Source organism: Excalfactoria chinensis, chromosome 1 (assembly GCF_039878825.1).
Source record: "Excalfactoria chinensis isolate bCotChi1 chromosome 1, bCotChi1.hap2, whole genome shotgun sequence".
Lineage (NCBI taxonomy): Eukaryota > Metazoa > Chordata > Aves > Galliformes > Phasianidae > Excalfactoria > Excalfactoria chinensis.
In genome coordinates this window covers 129,521,250-129,545,773 of record NC_092825.1, presented here as the reverse complement: position 1 = coordinate 129,545,773, position 24,524 = coordinate 129,521,250, and the positions used below count along the sequence as shown (strand labels likewise).

At 39.8% G+C, this 24,524-nt stretch overlaps 2 protein-coding genes across 2 annotated transcripts in view; one reads left to right on the top strand and one right to left on the bottom strand.

Moving 5' to 3' along the window:
- Positions 1–5,870, bottom strand: part of RASA3 (RAS p21 protein activator 3) — a 167,716-nt gene extending 161,846 nt beyond the window's left edge. Inside the window, exon 1 of the mRNA XM_072345786.1 lies at positions 4,931–5,870. The gene's annotated coding sequence lies outside the window, so the exon portion shown is untranslated. The remainder of the gene's footprint in view (positions 1–4,930) is intronic.
- A 60-nt stretch (positions 5,871–5,930) lies between these two features.
- Positions 5,931–24,315, top strand: CDC16 (cell division cycle 16). Its single transcript, XM_072335053.1, has 18 exons — positions 5,931–6,088; positions 6,439–6,493; positions 7,089–7,186; positions 7,834–7,872; positions 8,348–8,488; positions 10,372–10,531; positions 11,146–11,240; positions 11,822–11,955; positions 13,827–13,906; positions 15,628–15,677; positions 16,289–16,362; positions 17,780–17,905; positions 17,996–18,148; positions 18,759–18,822; positions 19,754–19,815; positions 21,224–21,359; positions 22,365–22,455; positions 22,942–24,315. Exons 1-18 carry the CDS (start codon positions 6,041–6,043, stop codon positions 23,205–23,207), a joined length of 1,872 nt encoding a protein of 623 aa, XP_072191154.1. The 5' UTR covers positions 5,931–6,040; the 3' UTR covers positions 23,208–24,315.
- The last annotated feature ends 209 nt before the right edge of the window (positions 24,316–24,524 follow it).

Here is a 24,524-nt window from a genome sequence, read left to right as displayed (position 1 = left end):
ATCTCCTTGATACAGGTGGCTGGGACTGACATGTATCAAGACTGACAGCCTCTCCTGGCTCACAAGCATCTCTCTCTGCTGTACAGTAAAGATGTGATCTAACTCAGCCTCAGTGAGAGGTCGCGTCTTCGACGGAACATCAGAAAACTCACTCATTTACAAGATGCAGCCATGCCTATTTGTGGAGTCAGCTGAGCCCCCCGTGAATGAATCACAGACTCAGCCGCCTGTCTGGAGAAGCAGCGTGCTCAGTTCTTACTCTTACACATGTACTGAGGGATGTCGTAAAAAGAGGGGATTCACCTTGTGAGCACAACCCTGCCCAAATGCAAACGTGATTATGCAAAATGCCCAGTGCACCTGCCAGTCCAGTGATTGTGATGTCTCTCTAATGGGAGATTTTAACCTACTGCTTCGTGGGAACAAGTTTTTGGTTGTGGTTTTTTTCCACTTCACTGAACAGTGAAGTGCTTCTCTGACACACGTGCTGATGTATGCAAGGGTCACATAAGGACCACACAGCGATTAAAGAATCTCTATGAGTATTAGCTAACCTGAAAGAGTGCCGTGGTTTTATTTTGTCCATGCTGGTGCTACCTGCAGTAGCGAGCAGTCTTTGTCACAGCCAAGGGAGATGAATATCAGATGAAAGTGTGCATCTGCTCCAGCTCCACTCTCTGTAATACAGGCTCGATCTCATAGTCCAGAGATAAACTTTTCATATTACTCACTGTTTTAGTGTCCCAAAATCTAGAAAGCAAATTTTCTGACAATTACATGCACATTTCAGGTAAACAACAGCTTTTTACTTAAACATTTCCATTCAGACCCACACCCCAAGCCTCAGGAGTTCTTAAAATATCAGACCATGCATATGTTACATCATTCATGATTCACAAGCACGGTCTGCTTCCTTCCTTCTCTATTCATCCAGTTATCCAAGTGTTTTTTGTTCCCGTACCTTTACTGTACTGAATAGGAAGAGCTACCACATGGCATACAAAACAGTTGTGGGATTTTTTTGTTTGTATAAGTGCTGCAGCTCTGTGTATGAAAACATACACAACGAATCTTTCAGTTCTGGGAAATGGAGGGTTTAGAAGCAGTCTCGATTTTGAAAAGGTCAGGCTGCTGAGTCCCACTGCACGGAGGACTTCACGGATTCCTCTTCTAACCGAGATATCTCCTAGCCTGTGTACAGACACTCCTTAAACACAGCCACCTCAGGTCAGTGCAGGGGCTACTGTGGACTCATTTGGCCTCCCAAACCAAGGCCAATGGCATAACCTAAACCGGTGGCAAAGGAAGCCACCAGGAATGTACCAGGAACATTTCAGCTGCCTCCCAGCACATCCAGCTTGGCTCACCGCCTCTACTTTTTCTGGACTTTGCCTCTACTTGTGCTTCTTAGAGGAAACCTAAGGGACACTGAATCCAAAAGAAAATCTAAAGGAAGCAAAAATTATTTCTTAGGGGCAAGTCTTACTTCTGCGCCACAACTTTGTTAAAATCTACCTATGGAGGAGCCTATCTGTAGGCAGTAATAGAGCTTTGTAGTAAGTGTTGCCTTTTGCAGGGTTCAAATTTAACCTGGACAGCTTTATATTTTATTACGAGTAGCTAAAAGCGAAAGAAAATTCTGTTTTCTAAATTGACTTAAAACAAGTTTCTCTGTAGAGTTTTGAGCGAGAAAGATTAAGCATCCTTAAGCATATCTCTGGCACCTCTGGTAACCATAGCGGTCCACAACTGCATGTGTGAAAGAGAAGTCGGTTTGAAAGAGGACACTCTTCTAAATTAAACTCTTGGGAAAAAATGAATCCAAATGTGATTTTGATTACTTCTGATACCAGCCACAGGACTCAGTGGAATCACTCTGCGCCTACCACTACTGCAATAAATCCAAACCTGCTGCAGAGAACAGATCTAAATGTCAAGTTGATTTATTTTAGGAAAAAATAAATGAAAAAAATCCGTAGGTTTATATCATTCAGATAGCCATAAACAGCAAGCAGCAGCAGACCCAACAAAGGTTTTTTTCCTAGGGACTGAGTCATGCATCCCCGCAAGCTGCTTGTCAAGCCCTGGCTTCAAAGTTAGGGCAGTAAAAGGTCACTCACATACACCAGAATCACATGGGATGGCTGGGTCTGGGGCCCTCTGCCCCAACTCCTTCCCAGCAGGGTCACCCAGAGCAGGGTGCACAAGGCCATGGCCAGGTGGCTTTGGAGACCTCCAGGGAGGAGATTCCACAGCCTCTGGGCATCCTGTGCCAGCGTGTGGTGAAGCAACTTCTCTCCCCCTTCTACTAGGCTTCTTGGTGCTTGGTGTGATACATCTCCTTGGACAGAATGTGGAGGACCAGTATACGGAAGAGACTCCTTGTGCCTGGACCCCATTTGCCCTTGGGTTTGAGGGGCAACAAATTGGAACATCAAAGCACCCCCTCATTGCATCTGCCTCCTGCTTCCCATCCCATTGCCTGGGAACAGTTGTGGAGTCAACTATCTCTTGACAGCCTAGTACACCTGTACCCAGGCTGTGGCCCAAGGAAAGCAATAGGAATTTGTGAGTCCACAAAGTTCTGATGCAACTTGTGGCAAATACCAGAACATTTTGCCATCCAAAGGGGATGATATGGAAAAGACCCTGTCAAAAGTCAATTACCTTGGACCTTATAGTGATTCTAAGGGAGAACCTTTGAACTCTCATGGATCACAACAGGCTGTGACCAGTATCTCCCTGAGGCTGGGATGCCTCCAATGTGTACCAAATCCTCAGGGCTCTCTATCAACAAGGACCAAAGTTGTCTCACTTGAGTCAGCCTCAGTCATCACCCACTGAGGAATGCCTGTATATTGTGAGTATTGTTCTGAACCCCTCTAGAGAGAAATGCTAAGTATAGGCTAGCTTACTCTTCTTCCATCCACCTCCCTACTCATATATATGTTCTTTAATGATACAAGCATGGGTGCTGAGATATTTTATTGGATCCACATATCTCTGGTTACCTATGTGTGCTCCTGTGAGTATCTGTTTCACATCTGTACACTGATTTAACAGGATATCCTGTTAGTAAGTTAGTGCGAATCTTGTCATCCATGATACTGCGATCAAGTTGCTGTTTAATTGTAACATATTTCAATCAATAACCTTATTATCTCTGAATTAGTTAATGAGTAAGCGTCAACAAAATTCAGTCTTACTCATATTAATGAAAAAAACCTTAAATCACCTCTAAATATAACTGGGTGAAATATATTTGCCATTTCCTGTGACGACACAGAGCTCTGCCACCTGCACAGCACAGAAGTGCTTCCTGATGTTCACATGGAAATTTTCCTCTTATCTACACAAAACAGCTGAGTTGGAACTGTCTCTGAAACCACCCCAGAAAGACCATCTGTTGCTGGAGCATTTGAGAAGCCTCTTTCACCACAATATAGTCCTCAATTCCAAAGCCCTAACGTACCACCTCACTTCGGTTACAACACCCAAGTCTGAAAAAAAGCTTATCTTTCCAAACATAAAACTTTTTTTTCCACATAAAAACCCAAAGTGAACATGCACGCTTTAACTGGAACCAGTTTACAAGAACAGGCATGAAGCTGATTCAGGGCAAAAGAAATGAAAGCATCAGCAGGAAGTCATGCACTACTATGAGAATACTGTACCTAAAGATATTCTTAGATCAAAAGAAAAAGAAAAGCAAGAAGGTTCTCAGCGCAGATAAAACACAGACAGTTCCACAAGTGAGACAGTTTTAATATGACTGTGCAGCCCTCCCCCTCCTCTCAAGATTTGAGATACCAGAATGCAAGTCTGTAAAGCATTTTTTAACTGACTCTCCTTGTCTTCATATCTCTTAGTACTACTAGCAAAGCAGAATGTATATCAATGCCACTTAACCAGCAGAATAGTTTAGCACGTCATGGTTTCCATTGGGACAGAGTTGATTTTTCCTTTGTGGTGTCATGTTTTGGCTTGCAGAGAAAAACAATGTTGAGGACACACCAATGTTTTAGTTGTTGCTGAGCAGAGCTATACAGAGCCAAGGACATTGTGTTTATTCAGCTTCTCATGCTGCCCTGCCAGAAAGAAGGCTGGAATTGGGGGGGGGATGGAGGGGGAGAGAATGGGACTGGGCACACCGAGATGGGAGGGGATAGAATCTAGCATAAACTATCTGACCTAAACTGGCCAAAGGGATATTCCACACCATATGACATCACGTGAAAAAAAAACTATAAAACTGAGGGGAGTTGGCTGGACATACATATACATATATATGTATATCAATATATCATCATTACTATTATCCTTTTTTCCTCTTTTTTTTTTTTTTTTTTTTTTTTTTTTTTTTTTTGGCTAAGTAGACAGTTTTTATCTCAATCCACAAGCCCTACACACAACAGCACATCACTACTTTTGTATTTGGAAGAGAAACTGATACAGTTGTGAGAGAACTTAACATTCAGATTTCCCCTCTCAACCAGTACCTCACAAGCACTGCCTCACAGCTTGCTGTTCTCAGTGCTGTGGCTCTGATCTCTTTGGCCACACTCCTCCATCACTCCCAGGGAAGGACTAACCTGCCTAAGGATGCTCTTTGAACAACAAGGTACTTCATGATCAGCAAGGCAAAAGTTCCCCTTTGCAGAAAGGGGCCTGGATCCCAACTGCCAGAGCCCAATAGAGCAGCACTGCTTGAGCCTCCTCATGCGGCTCAGGCACCCATGTCACAGCTCCCACCCGTGCAGAGACTCACTTGGATGAGCCAAGCTTTCATGAGAACACAAGATAAGAAGCACATGACACACAAGCATTGCAGAGCAACCTGGGATGATGGACTCTGATATGACAACATAAGAGCTACAGAGATAAAAGAATGACATATCCTCTGTGCATTTCTGTACCTCGGTTTTCTCACCTGAACAGAGCACTCCTTGGGCCTCCCCAGGACGCTGTAGGTCGCAGATCTTCTACACAGGTCCCAGCAGCTCCTCTTGAGATGCTCAGCACCTTCACCCACCCTAACAGGCGCAGTCTCTTCTCTTCCAACCCCCACACTTCCTGTGCATCATTTTTTTCTTTCCCAGCCAAGTCTTCTGTCTTAGAGATGAGCACCAGCTCCTATCTCTTTCTGTTCTGCCAAGATAGTTAAGTGTCCCTTGCTCTTTCATCAGGTTCAGCAGCTCATTGGCCTGCTAGAAACTACTGAGCTCTGGTAAGCTACCACTACACTTGGTCTGTGAAGCAAATGTGACACTTATAATCAAACCGTGGGCCCTACCACTCAGTAGCTTGCAAACAGTACAAAAATCCCAGCTGAGCTGCTTTTCATAGAATCACAGAATGGCGTGGGTTGGAAGGAACCTCAAGGATCATCAAGTTCCAACGCCTTGCCACAGGCAGGGCTGCCAACCACTGGATCACAGACTAGACCAGGCTGCCCAGGGCCCCATCCAAACTGGCCTTAAACACCCGCAGGGACATGGCATCCACAGCCTTTCTAGCAACGTGTTCTAGCACCTCAACACCCTTCTCAGTAAAAATCTGCTCTCTGACATCCAATCTAAATCTCCCTCTGGATGTCATCCCTCCTTTCTGCTTCACCAACCACACCGCTCAGCTTGGTGCCATCAGCACACCCGCTGAGGATGCATTCCATCCTATTATTTGTCACTGATGAAGATGTTAAATAGTACCGGACCCATGACAGACCCCTGGGGTCCTGCTTAGAAGCCCTAGGTGTGTGAGAGGTCAGCAGATGGGTACGTATAAGACAGAAACGAATTAACCGAGTCTAAAGGAAACTGGCATTCTTTTATGCCCTCAACCTGACATCAGCCGCCGCGCCCCCGGAACGCGGCGCTCGGGGCGCGGCTCCCGTCAGGAAGGGGACGGTCGGCGTTGAGCGGGGCCGGAAGAGGCGGCTCAGCGCGGCACGGCGGGGTGGGAGCACGCCCAGCCGCCGTCAGCGTTGCTATCGCGGCGGGCTGTGTGGCGGGCTGCGCGTTCATACACGGCCCGCGGGAGGATGAACCTGGAGCGGCTGCGGAAGCGGGTGCGGCACTACATCGACCAGGTGAGGCGCCGGGCGGCGGTCGGTTGGGCTGGGGCCTCGCTGAGGCCCAGCGTGGGGTAACCTCGGGCTGAGCCTTCGGCCCTCAGCTGAGCTGAGATGGGACGGCGGGGACCGCCTGCAGAACGGCCTCATTTCACGTTGCTAACCTCGGCGTCCTTCTGATGCTGTAGCACTGCCCCTTTCACGCTGATCTTTGAACTTGCGAGGAACTCGGATGTAATTCACCATTCATTAGGCTTTGCATACGTAATCCGACACTAAATGCAAGTAACGTGTAATAGATTTCAAGGTAAGCCAGGAAAGCAGATTTCCAGTAAATGATAATAACTATTTCTGTCATTCCTTTACAGCAGCAGTATCAGAGTGCCCTGTTCTGGGCAGACAAAGTAGCTTCATTGTCTCGTGGTAAGCGTTACCATATTGCCTTGTTCTTCAGTCATTTCTTTCTGGTTAAGTCTACTTCAGTTTCTTTAAGTGGCTTTGATGACAAAAAACCCTAGGCTGCTAATAATTGATATTATTAAGCTCTGCTTCTGCCAGCATGGATAGAGGTGCAGAGGGATAATCAGCTTTCACCTTAGTTTTCCACTGGTCTTTTCAGTGGGAGACAGTTGTGAGTTGTGTTTTTGTGCTCCCACTGTTTCCAAGGGCAGTGTAGCTTACAGCTCCCATAGACAGCACTTTATTGTTGCCTTTTCTTACATCTATATCACTGTTATCTCCTTGTGTACTTCTAGTATATACTATTCATTCTTTTGAGCACAATCATGCCTTTAGTTTTGAAATCTAACCTTTTTCTTTCCATTTTAACCTTGCAGAGACAAAGTTGTTTTTATGTATTATCCTTTACATCATAGAGTGTATGTTTTATGTATTATCCTTTACATCATAGAGTGCTGGAATAGTGGAGAACCGATAATCTTCTCGTAAACGTTCTGTATGAAAGTGTTTAAAGATATTGTATCAATTGATGGTTTCTAATTTCTTCTTTATTTTTAAGAGGAACCTCAAGATATCTACTGGTTGGCCCAGTGTCTTTACCTAACAGCTCAGTATCATAGGGCAGCACATGCCCTTCGATCACGTAAATTGGATAAGGTGAGTCATTTTAGACACATTACTGTTGTTCCACTTACAAACCTCTGTTGTTAACCACAGTGGCTTCTTCACTGTCAGAGGTGAAGGTCCATGGGAATGTTGTTTATAAAACCTACATAATGCAGTTTACCTGCACCAAATGCAACAACACATTTCAAACTAGATATAAGGAACCATTACCACGAGGGAGATGAAGTGCTGGAAAGCTTCCTGGTGATATGGGTGTTGACCTGTGCCTGTCAGTGTTCCCAGGCATTTGAGCAATGCCCTCAATGACGTGCTGTAACTTCTGTTTAGCCCCGAAGTTGTCAGGTAGTTGGTCAGTGATCCTCGTAGGTCTCTCCCTACAGAGCCGTTCCATGTATTGGCCCAAGATGTGTCACAGATAGGGGTCCAAGGATGGAGCAGCAGCAGATATGGGGAGGTGGGATGTCACTTATAGTTACTACAGTTGTCATGCTCTGTGAATGAGTGTGGTCAAGACAGGAGTGAACACAGTGTCCTTTGAGTATGAGAAGTTGCAGACTTAAGTAGTCATTTTGATCAGGAAGATTTTCCTTGGGTGAGAGGGCAGGAGAAGCTGTACAATTGAAAAATGAGAGAGTTCTCTTTCTTTATTACTAAAATGGATGCAATTTCTCTTTCAGTTATATGAAGCATGTCGCTACCTTGCGGCTAGATGTCATGTGAGTACGCGTTTTTACCTCTATTGGAAACAAACTAAGTAATAGGTGTGTCTTGGGAAAATTAAATGTTTTTGAGGCTCAACATTCATTGGAATAATAAGTTTAAGTTTTGGGACAGTTGATTTCTACCTTTAGCCTTCAATATGGTTGTTGGAGAATCCATTGTGGTGCTGTAGTGCAGAAATCCAATTAGCCCTTTGTCCAGAAAAGAAAATATTTCTCTAATATTTTATGGGGAAAGCCTGTAAATGATTTTAATATAAGTCCTGTACTATTGGTGTCTGGTGAAATAGTTGATTATAACAATGGAATGACATATGCATGTAAATTCCAATTTGGACATAAAAACCCTACTGGTAAATACTGGTTGTTACAATCTGTGCCTTTGAAATGTAACGCTAGGTTTACTGATGCATAATGTACAGATGTTTCAAATCCCAACCTTGTTTTTTTCCACACACGTGTCTGTGGTTAGTATGCTGCCAAAGAACATCAACAGGCCTTGGATATCCTTGATATGGAAGAGCCAATCAACAAAAGACTCTTTGAGAAGTACTTGAAAGATGAAAGTGGATTGAAAGACTCTACCACAGACTGGGAGATGTCACAGTCTTCTGTAAGTGACACTTTAAAAAATAACTGTTCTGTAACTAAAAAGTGTATGTGAAGTTGAAAAAGGATTTTGCAGCTGCATGAAGTTTGAAACTCGAGGTGTTCAAGCACTCCTTTCTGGTTAAGGTGGCTTTCAGAAACGCTGAATCATTCCTCTTCCAACCCATAAGTCAGGTGATGGTTTGCACATACGGAAAAGAAAACTTTAACTCTTCATTTTTGCAAAGTAATTTACAGAAACGTCCTGCAAAGTGCCTGTCAGTAATCTACAGAAGGACGTTCTCGATCTGGCATTGATATTCAGAGTCTTTTAGCTCTGTAGCGCAGTTTCTGTCTTGATAATGTAAAGTAACATTTCTTTCAGTTGTACTTCAGGTTCTGAGATGATGCAGGTTTTCCTCTCCTGTAGGTATTTATTTTTTGATGAAAGAGTTCCTTCTGCGTTGTCACACTTGGAAAAGTTGTGGCAATTGAGTGAAGTTTTTTGAAGCTGAGTGGACAAAATTTTGTGTAGGCACACAGAGGAGGTTCTCAAAGTGTATTTAGACTGAAGAGTCTGTGAAGAATTTGCTCGTCCAGTTGTAAAGTTCATGAGCTGAAACTGTAGCAGGAGGGCTGACAAACAGGTTTTTACCTGAAAAAACAGAAGCAAAATGAGTTAAATTGTCGATGTGAACTGATTTTCTTTTCTTTTTTTTTTTTTTTTTTTCCCTTATACTGCCTTATGTAGACTTTATATTAATTGGTTTAAACCAGAAGAGGATTAGGCTGAATTACTCTGTTGCACCTTAATGGAAATGTTTAAGCTAGCCAGGCTAAAAATAAAGAAACAGCCTTGGCTGTTCACTCTTTATCCTTCGCTGTTTTCCCCATCTCATAGTACTTTTGCCCTGGCATCTAGTTGACTGATTATTGAACTAAATTGAGTCTGAAAAGTAATCCAGTCAAAAAAACTCAACTTCCTCAGCCCTTATCTTTGTGAATGCTTATGACAGTGTAGTTCATGAATGCAGGGAGAGTAAGTTTGGTTTGCCAAAGGAGGGGAGTAGTGAGGTTGGTACAGTTACAAGGAACTTCCATCAAACTCCTCACCAGGATCACAGCTTTATCCAAGTTTACTCATTTGATTGATTTGCACCAATGCTTGTTCTGGACTAAGAGTGAGCTGGGAACAGTGTTACCCTTTTTTATTTGCCAGCCTCTCAGATTTGACTGGCTGTTAAAGCAGCTGTACTCTATAGTATGCAGTCTTCTAAGATAATTTGCCTGGTTAGTGTAACAGCGTACATGCTTAATTTGCAGCTTCTTTGCAAGTAGCTTGGTGGCAGTTCTGTAGCCTTCTGATTGAACTGAAGCCTGGAGTTTTGAAAGAACATGTTAGTTATTAGATGCTCTAGTACTTATTTGGTAATAATTATCTTTTCACTACTGTTTTAGATTGAAAAGAAATATACATTTACCCAAAGTAGCTGAGTCCGCTGAATTGGCCTTTTTTATCTCTACTGAAGATATTCTTGTCTTAGGAGAAGTGTGTTGTTTAAAAGAAAGAGGCGTGTGGAAGTGTCCATTTCCCTTCAATGGGGAGTGTAGTTTATCTGTTTTACTATTCAGTGGCAGAGATTGGGTGCTCAAAGCAGGAAATACAGACTCCTGTCCTCCCTCTACTTATTTCAAGCATGTATTTGTTTGGCTGTAAGTAACCTCAAAATGTAATCATTTGATTCTTAAGCTCATAGAAGCTATTTGTATTTGAAAACAGCACTAGAAAACCGGGTTCCGTTGTACATGAATGCTTTTTACTTTTCAGGGAGCCCATTTGATTTGTGCTCAAAAGCAAATTGCAAACATTGATTCAGTCTTTGACCTCCAGCCCTGCTTTTCCACCAGATCAAGAGCTCTATATGCCTTTTGCGAGGGAAGATCTATGATGCTTTGGATAATAGAACCCTAGCAACATACAGCTACAAAGAAGCCTTGAAGCTTGATGTTTACTGCTTCGAAGCGTTTGATCTTTTAACATCGCACCATATGCTGACAGCACAAGAAGGTCTGGATAGCAATATTTCTCAAATACAAGTAAAATTTATTCGCTTTCTTAATATGCTGTTTTCCTGCGTTAAAAAAAAATAGCAATGTAGAATTTAAAAGCTGAAGTAAAAATTGTCCTCAGTTGGTAGGAAAGTATTAAAAGTTTTTTAAACTTATGAAATAAATGAAAATGATAAGTTTGAGTAGATTGTATTTGAACATTAGTTTCTAGTCTTGCAGTGCTGGGAATTAAAAGGAACAGAGTAACCCAGCTGTCTCATTTGTTAGCTGCAGAAGCTCCCATGCTTTGAGCTGAGCAATGTTTTTCCTTGTTTTTAACTTCACAGCCTTTGGATATGCAAAATCCTACTGGTTTTTGCTTCTCTACAGTAGGTGTTATTTAATAGACCATTCTGAGAGGTTAACAGCCATGTCGAATGAGTTACTATGACAGTCACTAAGTTTCTTTTAAAAGTCTAGAAGGAAGTGAGAATTTGATCATTAATTTCCGTAATTAATATTCTCTTTTTAATGCATCTGTACTATGTTTTTGCATCTGAGTTCTTACTGTGTTTGGTCTTGTCATTTTTTTCTATAATGTAACTGTTTTAAATTGTTCTTTAATTCCTATAGAAAAGGAACTTCTTGAATCTCTACCTCTTAACAAACAATGCACAGAAGAAGAACAAGAATTGCTGCACTTTTTATTTGAGAATAAATTGAAAAAGGTAAAATCTGACTAAAAAGCTGTTCAGTTACATTTAAATGTTGACTTCAGGTGATCTTTATTAGTGTTTTTACTCTGAGCCTTGGAGATACAAATGCTTCATAGTTTTGGTCATTATTCAATTTATGATGCAGCAGATCTCATTTTATGAAAGATAGTGTAATAGCTTTGTGTAATTCCATCTGGTTTAGCTTGGTTTTCTGAGAAAATTTTAGGTGGGGAAAAGTACATTAACAGTGTAGGCAAAACGTCCATTACCTGAAAATAAGAGGTTATAACAACATTCTTCCAACATCTTTTTTTCTGGAGAGATTGTGGGAATACTGGAAGCCAACTTTATCTAAGTCAGTATTCATTTGTACGGCTTATACTTCATATACTGACATAACCAAGCATCTGTTGTGCTCCAAATAAGCTTTTAAAGTACGTTGTAAGTAATCATTTTATCAAATACAGATTTTAATCAAATTCAGTTTAAAACAAAGAGTGTTAAGCGTAGCTATATTCTTTTAGAACTAAATCAGTATTGATAGCATCTGATATTGGACTGGATTTGCATGTTGTGTTTCTTTTGTCTTGCAGTATAATAAACCCAGTGAAACATTGATTCCTGAATCAGTAAATGGTCTTCAGGAAAACCTGGATGTCGTGGTGTCTTTAGCTGAAAGACATTATTATAACTGTGACTTCAAAATGTGTTACAAGCGTACTTCACTGTAAGTATACAAAGGGACTTTTTAAAGAGTTTTTTGCAGTATTTTATGGAATAGTAATTACAACTGGACTGACTGTTCAATTCATCGTAGAATCGTTTGAGTTGGGCCCTTAAAGGTCATCTAGTCCAACTCCCTTGAATGAACAGAGACACCTGCAGCTGGATCAGGGTGCTCAGAGCCCCATTCAGCCTGACCTTGAGTGTCTCCAGGGATGAGGCATCCACCACCTCCCTGGGCAGCCTGTGCTTCACCACCCTAATCATAAAAAAACATCTTTTTTTTTCTTACATCCAATCTAAATCTCTCCTCTTTTAGTTTGAAACTATTTCCCCTCGTCCTGTCACAACAGACATTGCTAAGGATTCTGTCCCCTTCATGCGTAAGTTTAATAAAATATTTCAGGTAGTTAAGATGGATATTTTGTGCCCAACAGTACGCACTTTTTCTGTAATGTTTAGCAAAATCATCCAGAGCAAAACTCCAGTTTATCAGTATTGTGTTGTTTTCTTCTGTTCATTCTCAGTTTTTCATGTTATCTCCCTGCTTTTGATCTGGCCTGCAGAACAAATAGATTTGGTTTGGTTGGTTAGTTAAAAGAGCATCATTTCTCTGGTGGTGAAATTGCCTGTCAGTTGTTACATAGCCACGGTGTGCACAGCCGTTGGGTTGTCAGATGGATCAGAACATTGCTTCTTAATTAACAGAAAGCTCAACACTTATTTCCAGAGCTGTTTTGTCTGCTGGCCTGATAGCTTCCTTTGTAAGAAAACTCTAGTTTTGTGTGTGTACCGCATAGTCTCTGAATGTGAGTCTTGTAAAATAAAAGGTTCCGTTTACAGAAAGCTTTTTTTATATCTCAAACCATCACCATGTAGATGCCCTTTAGAGCCCAGTAGGGGCAAGATTTCTGGAAAGGCTGCAGAGAATGCTGACTGCTTTGGTGAGCATCTGAGAATGTGATTCTGTTGAAATAAATGACTCCAGTGAAGTCACTTAAATCCTACTTTTTTCTCTGAAACTTCCTAATTGCCCCTCCTCTAGCAGAAAGTGGCAGGAGTGCGTAACTCTCAAAGAGGAGCTTATCACAGATTCTAGAGCTTGGAAATGGGAATCTCAGAAGTGAGATCCCATGCATAGAATCTTACAGGGAACCTTTTATAGACTTTTTTAGTTCTAATTTGAAATGCTTTGAATCGTTTTTAAATGTCAGCAAAACTCTGAACTATCTGAAGGTGTACTTCTAGGAGAGCGGTGTCATAGATGTTGTACTTCTGATATAAGAGATCCTGCAGATTTCAAGACATTTGCTTCCCTACTTACTTTACCAAATGGCAGCGCTTAGAAAAAGGGCACAAGCCAACAAGCCGTGTCCTGCATCTAATCCATTTCTAAGTGTCACTATAAATAAAATTACTAAAACTGAGCTAAGCGTGTTTCCTCTGACGTGCTGCTTAATGTTGTAGAGCCTATTTCCATATAAGCTCAGGAAGTACAGGAGTATTGCAGGAAAGTTGCTGTGAAGGCCTGTGGAGCTTATAGGACAGAGAACGGTAATATTGGTGTCTGCTAGTTAAATTAGAGGTGACTGCAAACAAATGTGTCCTGTGTTCTGTTGTTGTTGTAGTTATTCTAATTGTATGTTCAGCTTGCCAAAATGTTGTTAGTCCTATAAAGCTAAATGATTGGTCATCTTTTCTGGTCTGAAATCTTTATGATGCTGGTAATAGGTACAGTCTAGTTACAAATGGCAATCTAATGCTGGAAGGGGTAATTAACTAGAACATTGCGCAATATGAAAGCAGCCTATTTCAAACACGTTAAGGTTTCTGAAATGTGCATTTCATTTATTTTATTTTATTGTTATTTTCTAGAGTGATGGAAAAGGATCCTTTCCATGCAAACTGTTTACCTGTCCATATAGGGACACTTGTGGAACTTAATAAAGCAAATGGTAAGAAATGCAACATTTAATGACAGTTAAAAACAAAAACAAAAACAATTTAAAAAAAGATTCAAAGATGCCAAGAAATTCCCTTGTAAGCCATTTTAAACATTGCCATTTCCAAAATTTGATGTGAAAAATGACAGGTATTTTTCTTCCTATTTGTGGTTCCAAGTGAATAATGTGAAGTGAAAAAGAAGGGATTTATAGAGCTAATGGTGAAGGACAGGGAAGTGATCGTGCAAAGAATCTGTTCTCAGTGGTGATTACAAGTGTCACTGGGCTACGTACCCAGAAAGATTGCAAACTCTATTGTGCCACTTCAGTTGTTCGATTCTGTTTTGAGTTGTTCTTCATAGAGTATCTAGCAACAAAATAAAATGCGTTCATTTGAACTAGGAGGAGCCCTTCGGCAGTGCGTATGCTTAGGTTGTAGTGCTTTTTCCGTATTCACAGAATGACCTGGGTTGGAAGGGACCTCAAGGATCATGAAGCTCCAACCCCCCTGCCTGGAAGGGCCACCTCTTCCATTCTTACTAGTTCAGGTTGCCCAAGGTCCCATCCAACCTGGCCTTGAACACCTCCAGGGACAGGGGATCTACAGCCTCCCTGGGCAGCCTGTTCCATGACCTCACCACTCTCCTAGTAAAGAACTTCCCCCTAACATCCAACCTAAATCTTCCCTCTTTCAACTTAAAACCATTTTCCCTAGTCCTACTGTTATCGACCCTTAAAATATTATAAATATTAAATATAAATATTATATTAAATATAAATATTTAAAAACTTTTTGTGCTCTCTCCTTGCCTTTGCTATTGTGAAGGTCTGTTTTTAGTTGAAATAAATCTATAACCAGAGAACACCTTTGGAATTATGAAAATAGCTGGGATAAATTCTTCTCACTTCAGACTGCATATAAACATACAGATCCAGTGAAGGCCTTGAATGTCTTCAATACTAATTGGAAGATAAAACAAGGAGCTCATATGTTTTGCAGTCTCCCTCAGGATAGCACATTGTAGTGCACAAATAGATCAGTAGGTGTACTGTTACTTGCAGTGTTCAGTTATTTTAAGTCTGCATTGAGAACTTGTTGTAAATAAGCTGATATTTTTAAGTGGTTTTTCATATTTGATTTTTCTGAAGCAGAGGAATTGATGCAGAGCACTCAAGTACTGAACTCATCAATTGGAAAGCACCATGCTCTGAGGAAACTGTTTATGTACTGTAATGCAATTTCAGAAGACATTAAAATTGTCATCCTGTATCTCATTGCTTCCTGTAACCTGCAGTCCATTTTCTAACAAAAGTAGTTATTCAAAGAAGTAATTGCATGGAATAATATAGTTGCTTTTGTCCTGTCTTTGGCATGTTAGTGCACAGGACGCTCATTTTGAAATTGATCTGGCCGATACGTTATTCCTTTTTAGATGTAGAAAGCTGAACTGTGTTTTACCTTCACACAGTAGATTTAAGTGTAATTCTGCAGGCATTTACTGTAAGATATGGTAGTTACCCAAGTTGTTGCAGGGTTCTTAAGGAGTGGGATGTAGAGCTAGTTGCAAAAATGCCTCTATGTTGAGGCAGTGTGAAGCATGACCACAAAAACGTTTTTGTACATGGTGCGTTAATAACGCTAGATGTGCTGCATATTCATATAGGAAGTTAAGGGGCATGAAACAGCTGAATGTTTTAGCATATTGTTATTTTCTTTTCTTGTTTCTTTTCAGAACTCTTCTATCTTTCTCATAAACTGGTGGATTTGTACCCAAATAATCCTGTAAGTTGTTCTAAGCCTTCATTACCAAATAGTTTTCCTTAAATAAAAGCAAGCAAGAATGGTAATTGTCAGTTGGAGGAGTGTGTGTGTGTGTGTGTGTGTGTATGATTGGAACTGATTAAAATTGTTCACACCTTCTGTGTATTGTTATTTTCTTGTGTATTGATTTCTTAATGTAAGAATAGTCGTAAAACATTCAGTATGAGGATTTCACTTCGAATAATCAATCATTCAAAATGTGTTACAGTAATAAATTAAGCCTTTCTGGACAATCTGTTTCAGTGTTCATTGTGAAAATGGTTTTCCTTTTATTTAGTCTGAATTCCCCATATTACAGCTTGTCCATACTGCCTCCTGTCCTGCCACTGCGCTCCTTGTGAGAAGAGGCTGGCTCTGTCTTCTGTATTCCCTATCATTAGATAAAACTGAAGGCAGCAGTAAGCTCTGCATTTAGCTTTCTCTTCTTGAGGCTGAACAAACCCAGTTAATGACGTATGCGTGCCAGCATTCTATTTGCTATACACTGATCCCCCGTAAAGTATAGGCTGCGATGATGTTTCACTAAAATCAATATTGTATATCTAATAATTATCTTGGTTTGTAATCTCTAGGTGTCGTGGTTTGCAGTAGGTTGCTACTATCTCATGGTTGGCCACAAAAATGAACATGCCAGAAGATACCTCAGGTAGAACTTGTTTTTCTCACTTGCACATCTGTTTCTTATTTGCTAAGTATTAAATGTTCACAGTTGTTGTTAGAGCTCAGTAAGCAGAAGGCTTTGTGTGGTTGTTACCACCGCAATATTTCTTTTGTTTATACCCTGTTTCTGGCATGGCAATTTAGACCTCAACCTTCCAGGTAATATAATTATTAACAGGCTTACATGGAATGTCTTGCCAGTCACCTTCCTATTACGAGCAGGTGCAATCATTGCAGGTGCAATCACTTGTAGCACTAACTTATACTGACTATGGCTAGGTAATCCAGCCTCAGTTTTTAGCTTAAGGACACTTGGGCATTCTCTCAGGTCCAGATTTCAAATCTAAAATTGAAGAGTTAAACAGAAGATCCTGCCATTTGGCTGTCTGGTTCTATCCTTGCATTAACAGACATGTACTTCTAGGCTGCTCAGCCCGTCCACTGCCCTTTCCTGTGATAGATGTGTGTTGATGGTCAGCACTGGTTGGAGCTGTAAAGTACAGCATTTGTTTTGATAGTGTAAGCTTAAACTGAGAAGCCTTGAACCAACCTGTAGTAGATTGGTTTGGTAGTGTACTACTACTACAAGGCTAACCATAACTGTAACTATCTGGAGGTACCATGGATAAAAGCTCCCATCCATACCATTGTTTTGGAGTCACAGGACATCACAGAACAGAGTAGAAGGCACATCTGTTCTATGCCCAGTAGTATATAAGTATCATTCCAGTTGCTCTAGGAGGTATCTGTGTGCTCATCTGTTCCTTCAGATCTTGCATAAAGCTCAGCACCAAGTAGGGAAATGAGGTTTTGTCAGAACGTAATGAAGCTGCGTTGTAATGTAACCATCAAGTCAACCTGTGTAGAGAGCTTGGGAAGAATGTGAGGCATTTGAATTGAATTTAAGGGAATGCAGCAAACAAGCATTCTGGATAAAGTGGTTCGTGGGACAGGTTTTTTGAAGTAAATTAAACTGTCTGGGATGTAGGGTGGAAAGATGCAAATGTTTGTGGGTCAAGTTTTGTCCCAGAAGACAGTAAACACGACTGTCATTAATTGTTAATTTACATATATTTAATACATTACGTGTCACTACTGACTTTGTCTGTGTTTTACCTGCTTTGCCTAATATAGTTGTTTCTTTTCAGTAGTGTCAAGTAATTTCTGATGTCCATGAACAGCAATAGAAATAATACAGTGAATTCTTGAAAATATGTAATACTAGTAAGTGCTGAATAGTTCAAACTTCTAAACTGACCTTTAAAATGAACGTTATTTACATCCAGTCATGAAAGATTATCCTAATAGATACCCAGTGTCATATGACATTGCTACATACGTACTGTCTGATGCAGATGAAATTTGATTTTAAATGTTTGCTTGTAATCCGCTCTTGTTTTCAGCAAAGCTACTACACTTGAGAGGACCTATGGACCTGCCTGGATAGCATATGGACATTCGTTTGCTGTTGAGAGTGAACATGACCAAGCAATGGCTGCGTACTTCACAGCTGCACAGCTCATGAAAGGGTATGTCAGAAGTGCCTTATTGAGAAAAGTTGAAGTCAATCCATAAGTAGTAGAGAAAATTGACCTGTATCTCATGAATTTTCTTTCTAGATGTCATTTGCCAATGCTCTATATTGGACTGGAATATGGCTTGACCAACAACTCAAAGCTAGCTGAAAGGTTTTTCAGCCAAGCTTTAAGCATTGCGCCAGAAGATCCTTTTGTTATGCATGAAGTCGGAGTGGTTGCATTTCAAAATGGAGAGTAAGCTTGCAAAAAGAGATAAAATACAATTTTAAGGAAGGATTATTCTGAAGTGTGATGTGCTAGTATATCTATTAAAGTACTTACATTCTACAGCTCAGTGTAAAGAATCGCCTGGTTCTCAGTTTAGATCATATTTAAGGTAAAGGCTTGCTTTCTAAATTGTTCTTCCTTGTTTAAGATAGAATGAGGGAAGAACTTGGAGCTTGAGAAGCATGCAGAGTTGTGTGTGCTTGTCATTGGGTAGCTGCAAGCCCAGAAGAATTGTCTGTTTTCCTCACACAAGTATATACGTGCAATAACATTTTGTGCAGTGAAGCATTTTGTCAAGTCAGGAGACTTCAAATATATTCTGAAAAAAATATAACAGATAAAAAAGTCATTCATTAAATATCCATGATTTATTTCTGGTTTTGTTGCTTTGTTTGTTTTAACTTTGTCTTGTCAGCCATTAAGATCAATTGGCAACAATACTTCATTTTTAATGATAATTGCATTCGTACAACCAAATACGATCAGAGCACTGTTGATTGTAATACAGTTTTCTCATGCTGCTAATTAGAACTCTGTGCTAATTCACTTTTCTTTCCTCCCTGCTCCCATTAATTAGCTGGAAAACTGCAGAAAAGTGGTTTCTTGATGCACTGGAAAAAATCAAAGCTATTGGAAATGAGGTATTTTTCCTATTAATATATATGATCATAAATCCATAAAACTCCAGGAAGTTCTATGTATTAAGGCAAAAGCAATGCAATATAAAATTGACTTCAAAATCTGGACCATCTGGTTGTAATTATGTGTTCAGTAAGTGAATGTGTTTAGATAAGAGTCATCATACATTGTTTTCACTGCTACCAGAAATGGACAAAAGTATGTTTTAATTTGAGATTAAAAACAAATGATTGCAAAGGCAGAACAAAACTGTAAGTGTTGACTGGGAAGTGTGGAACCCAGCTTGCATTCTTAGTCTTAGGTATTAGTAGTAGATGAATGGTTTTTGGCCTGAAGGTGGAACTGGGTCCATGTGTGGGAGGTAACTTCTACCACGTGGAACTGCGTTCTTGAATCCCTTCCAGTTTTGTTTGGAAATCTGTAGGCATGGGTTTGTTTTCTTTCTACCAGATGGAGGCTGTGTAGGAGTGGATCCAGGGATGCTTAACTAACTTCTGAAAGTTAGCTGAGCTGTGAACTTACAGATAGCTTTCTAATGATTTTTAGCTTAAATTTAGTAGTGAGGACACTACCATATGCTGCAGTGTATCTCCTACCAAGATAATGACCTTGCTTCTGGAGTACAGTGAATCTCTGACAAAGTAGAAAGCACTGAAGAACTACAATCCTGTTTGGACAAGACATAGGCTTATTAAAACAAAACTTGGAAGAAATGTAATTGGGTTTGGGGAGTTAGTAATTGAAAACAGGCTTATTTGGGCTTTGAATACATGTATTGAAACAACTGAATGTTTTTGTGAAGTTTTTCTTGGTTGTGATTGAATTGCCTTGTTTGTTCTGGGGTGTGGGTTTGTTGTGTTGTTTAAGTAGCCCTACAAAATTTAGCTACAATCTAGCAAGCTGCAGCTACTTGAATTGTTGATTATTTTGCAGATAACAGTTGATAAATGGGAGCCTTTACTGAACAACTTAGGACATGTCTGCCGAAAACTGAAGTAAGTAGAGGGTACAGGAGCTCCAGTTATGTGTAATACTACAGAAAATGTGTTTTTCTGGGCCTCCTTGTTTTCATCAGGGCCGTTTACCACAAGAGGGCAATGTAGAAGCACCTTGTAAGAAAAGCAAGCTTCCCTACATCCGTTTCTGAAACAAGTGCACAGATTGCTCCTTATGTACAGTCTTTCACATGCAAGTTAAAGTACTTAATATGAAAGCCTTTCCTTAGCTGTTGATTCTTAAATAGAAATTTGGTCATTGGCTTTTAGCTCTTCAGATGGGTCCGAAAGCAAATGAGCTACTATCACAATCCTGACGTGCTTGACTATGTCCAGTGAATTCAGCACAAACCCACCTTTTATGCTATTCAATGCTTGGATCAGAGCTTTAGCTTCTGTTTTATTAATTTAGCTCAGTGTTCAGTGACCTTAACGATAAAATGTTACTCTGTGGCTCTTAAGGACAGGAGTGGTTTATATTTCACTTCATATCTGCCTTCTGGGAAGAGAAAAAGGAAGTGCAAATGACATATAAAAGCTTTAGTAGTTTTAACATTGATAAATGTCCTCTCTTTAATATTAACCAGTGTTGTCTTATGTTTAACCAGTACCGTATAGTTTTTCATGTTGTGGTTTTAACTGTAGTTTGCGTTACTAAGATGCAGATGGAAGAGATTCCAGTTAGATATAAGCTGTATTGTAGACACTTGCTGTCTTTGTTTTTGACAGCTTGGTACTAGGATGTGCTAAATGTGACACTTCAATTTTGCAGAGTAGCACCATAAAGTACACTTAAAGTACACTTAATTCGTGGTTTGTAAAATAGCAAATGCAATAAGCAGTCTGTGTAGGAGATGATTTTCAAAGAAAGCGTGGCTCGTGTTTGAAAGAAATTACATCTGTGTGTAAATCTTACTGTTCTAATGAAAACAGTGTCGAAGTGGAAGTAACAGAAGTACCAATATATGCAGCACTTAAGGGTTGTGAAATCTCTGCCTGAGGAGCTTTTCTCATTTTGAACAATGAGTGATTCAGTCTCATTGCTCCTTTACTCCCCTGGGGAGGAAAATGAGAGCTACAGGAAGAAACCTAATTTAGCAGTGAGCAGCATTAAATACCTGAAGGAATTTACCATGTCAAATTGCTAGAATTTTCTCCAAGAGGGACCTAGCTGCAGGCAGCTATTGCGCTGTGTGAGGGGAACAGTGATTTCTCAATTATGCTGAGGAAGAAAATTATCAATATCTGTGACTCCTGTGTGCTTTTTATGCTAAGAGAATGAATCAAAAGCCTCAAGTTCTTGACAGGATTGTCTGCCGTGGAGGTAAGGAAGTTAGCAATAGAATACTATAAAAACATCTTCCGCTCTCAAGCTTGCTAATAGATATTCTGTATTTAACCCCATCAGGAAGTATGAAGAGGCACTGGAATACCATCGCCAGGCTCTAGTGCTAATTCCTCAGAATGCTTCTACTTACTCTGCCATTGGCTACATTCATAGTCTAATGGGCAATTTTGAAAGTGCAATTGACTATTTTCATACGGTATGTATGCTTAAAGGGCTGGTCACTGATTCACTATTTACCATTACATTCAGTTTGGATTTTGGAACAGATTAGATGTTTTATCCAACCCCCAAATTATTGATTAATTTATTATTATTATATATTTTTAGTAACTCTTCCCTACTTTTCTATGAATTAAGAGCTTTTTGGGTTTTTTTTTAAGCCAGTTTTTAAAATTCTGTTGGTGGATCCTTCTTGTAAACCAACTGAATTACCCTATACGTTGTGTGTACATTAACAACTTCTACAGCTGAAATAGATGGGAATTACTTTAAACCGTGCTTCAAAGAAATTCTATAGTAAGTGTAGATGTTAAAAATAGGCCACTTTCTGCTGTCATGGATTTATCTGAGTGTGCTTAAGAACCATTTGGATGTGGTGCTCAGGGACATGATTGAGCAGAGGGTTGTTAGTTAGGGTACTATGGGTAGGTTGTGGTTGGACTCAATGATCTTTAAGGTCTTTTCCAACCTGAGCAATTCTATGATTGTATTTTATTATTTCCAGTACAGTTGTGATTTCATGTTTTCATTGAGTAATGATGGATTTTAATGGGCGCTAAATGTTTCAGGATTCAGGTTGATTGGGTTGAGAATTTAGCTGCAGTTACATGTACTTAGAAACTTGTATCACATAAATTCAGTTGTAATTACTTAAGTACTTCTCAGTCTATTTCACTATCAATTGTAGTTTAGCTATGCAAAATTAAGTTCCTCACAGCTTTTAGAATTATTTTAGTAGTATATCTTACTTAATGGCTTACTAGTGATTCTCTGGGTACATGTCTGTTTCTAGTTGTATTTTTGTGGTTTGCTTTCTTTAGTCAGTTCATATGAAAATATTTTGGTTGCACGGTATTTTGCTTTTACAGTAGAGACTACTTTGGTCACACTGTCAACCAACGAGCTCAGGATGGTGGACTTAAGATGCAAATGGTTTTATATGCAGCTAAAGGCTTTTTACTATTCTGTTTTTTTTTAATAGGCCCTTGGACTTAGGAGGGACGACACATTTTCGGTCACAATGCTCGGACATTGCATAGAAATGTACATTGGTGATTCTGAAGCTTACATTGGTAAGTCATTGAATCCTTGGAGAGAAGTCTTGCATCAAGAATAGACTGCCTACCGTCATCCTGCTTTCCCAGCAGATTTTTCACACAATTGAAACAGATGTTTTTTTTCTCAGAATTGTCAGTTAATACATCTGGAAGAACCATACGGCTGTGTTAAATACCTTATGTGCATCATGGGTTGCATCAACTTAAAACGATAAAGAAACCCTCATGGAAAGCTGGGAAGGGAGGGAATTGGCAGCTGCTCCTAGTAGCACACTTTGAATCTGAATTTTACTTTGTGTGTGTGCGCATGTATGTATGTGTATATATGGGTTGGAAGCTGCTAGATTTTGTCAGACCAACACTTAAACTTTGATTATTAAGCACTGATGACTCCTTGTTCTGAACGCATGGAGATCTGTAGTAGTTTCTGGTTATTTTTTTTGTGATAGGTTTTGGGGAGTGTTGGCTAGGAATAAACTAATGGTTTGTCTGTTTTCCCAGGAACAGAGATCAAAGACAAATTAAGATGTTACGACTTTGATGTACACACAATGAAGACCTTAAAGAACATAATTTCACCTGCCTGGGATTTCAGAGAATTTGACATAGAAAGACAGACTCTGGATGAGAGCGGTATAGTAACATTAGAAACATCACATCAAAGGACAAATACGGATACCAGCCGGCCATTGGAAGAAACGTTTGAGATAGAAATGAATGAAAGCGATATGATGCTAGAAACGTCCATGTCTGACCATAGCACATGACCATAAATTCCAGTAGTGGGCACATTTTGTCAAGTATTTGTTCTAGTGTTTTTGTTATGGTGTTACACTTTCAGGAATTTGCTATTTTTATATGAATTCATACTACTGTGCTGTATTTAACATCGGAGAAATAATGCTTGCCTTAAGGATGATTTAAAACATACAATGAGGGACTATTTCCAATTTTATTATTTCTACAAAATTAACCACATGCGATGAAGTAAAAAAAAAAAAATAATAATAAATTCACATTATGTTTATAAAACTGTTTACTGATCTTTGTGTCTGCCATCAGTAAGACTGTGAAGGTTGAAAAATAACACCTAAAATGGAACAGTTTACAATGTTGCTGAATGGATTAGCCAAGATCTAATACAGTATTGTTGTAGCTCCTGAGTTTTCATCCTGTCTGTGAGGAATGCTTTCTCAGTAAATAGACCAAAAAATCCATGAGGTTTCACACTTACTGCTTCACAAATGTGTATTTCTTTACAGAGTGATTTCAGTGGATTTCCATCACTTGACTCTAATTGGACACGAGTTAAATTGATGACAAAGCATGTTACTTTGTTACGCCTTCTCCTAATTATTGTTGACTTCTTTGTTGTTATTCTATATTGTGCTACTGAGAGGACGTGTAAGAACTGTTTCTGGTAAGCTGATTGGCAACATGAATGAATTGGCAACGAACATGAATGGCAAAAATACCAAGGTAAATCAGTGTTTCCTGCAATCAATGATACCTGAACTACTTTTCAACAGTGTAATAATGAAGTTGCAAGCCACAGTGTACGTCTGTAGAAAATGCAGTCATTCTCTTCTCACGCAGTTGTTCTACCAAGGCAAAGGATTAACCGAATAATATACAATTTTTACAAGTCTCTAGAGTGGTATTTTTAAATGTCATTGGCTCACTGAAAAATAATGGATGAAAGCATGTGTTGATAGAGAAGCAGTGATTTGTCCGTCCACTGAACAGAATGGGGTCTGTCTGCCTTCTTAGTATGAATGTTGGACATATTTTGTGTAAGTATCTCTCTTTATGCCTGTTCCACCTGTGTCACTGTGAGGGGCTTAAAATTAAAAACATAATGCTACAAGCTGTCATAATTTTTTTTCTTCTGTGACTTCTTGCTGGATTTTGACATTTAATGTTTAGAAAAGATTCTCTGAGCCTTAGTAGTCCAGGCTTCAGTAATAAGTGCTGTACTCAGCTATGGTGAGGCCGCATCTTGATTACTGTGTTCAGTTTTGGGCTCTTCACTACAAGAAAGACACTGAGGCTCTGGAACATGTCCAGAGAAGGGCAACAAAACT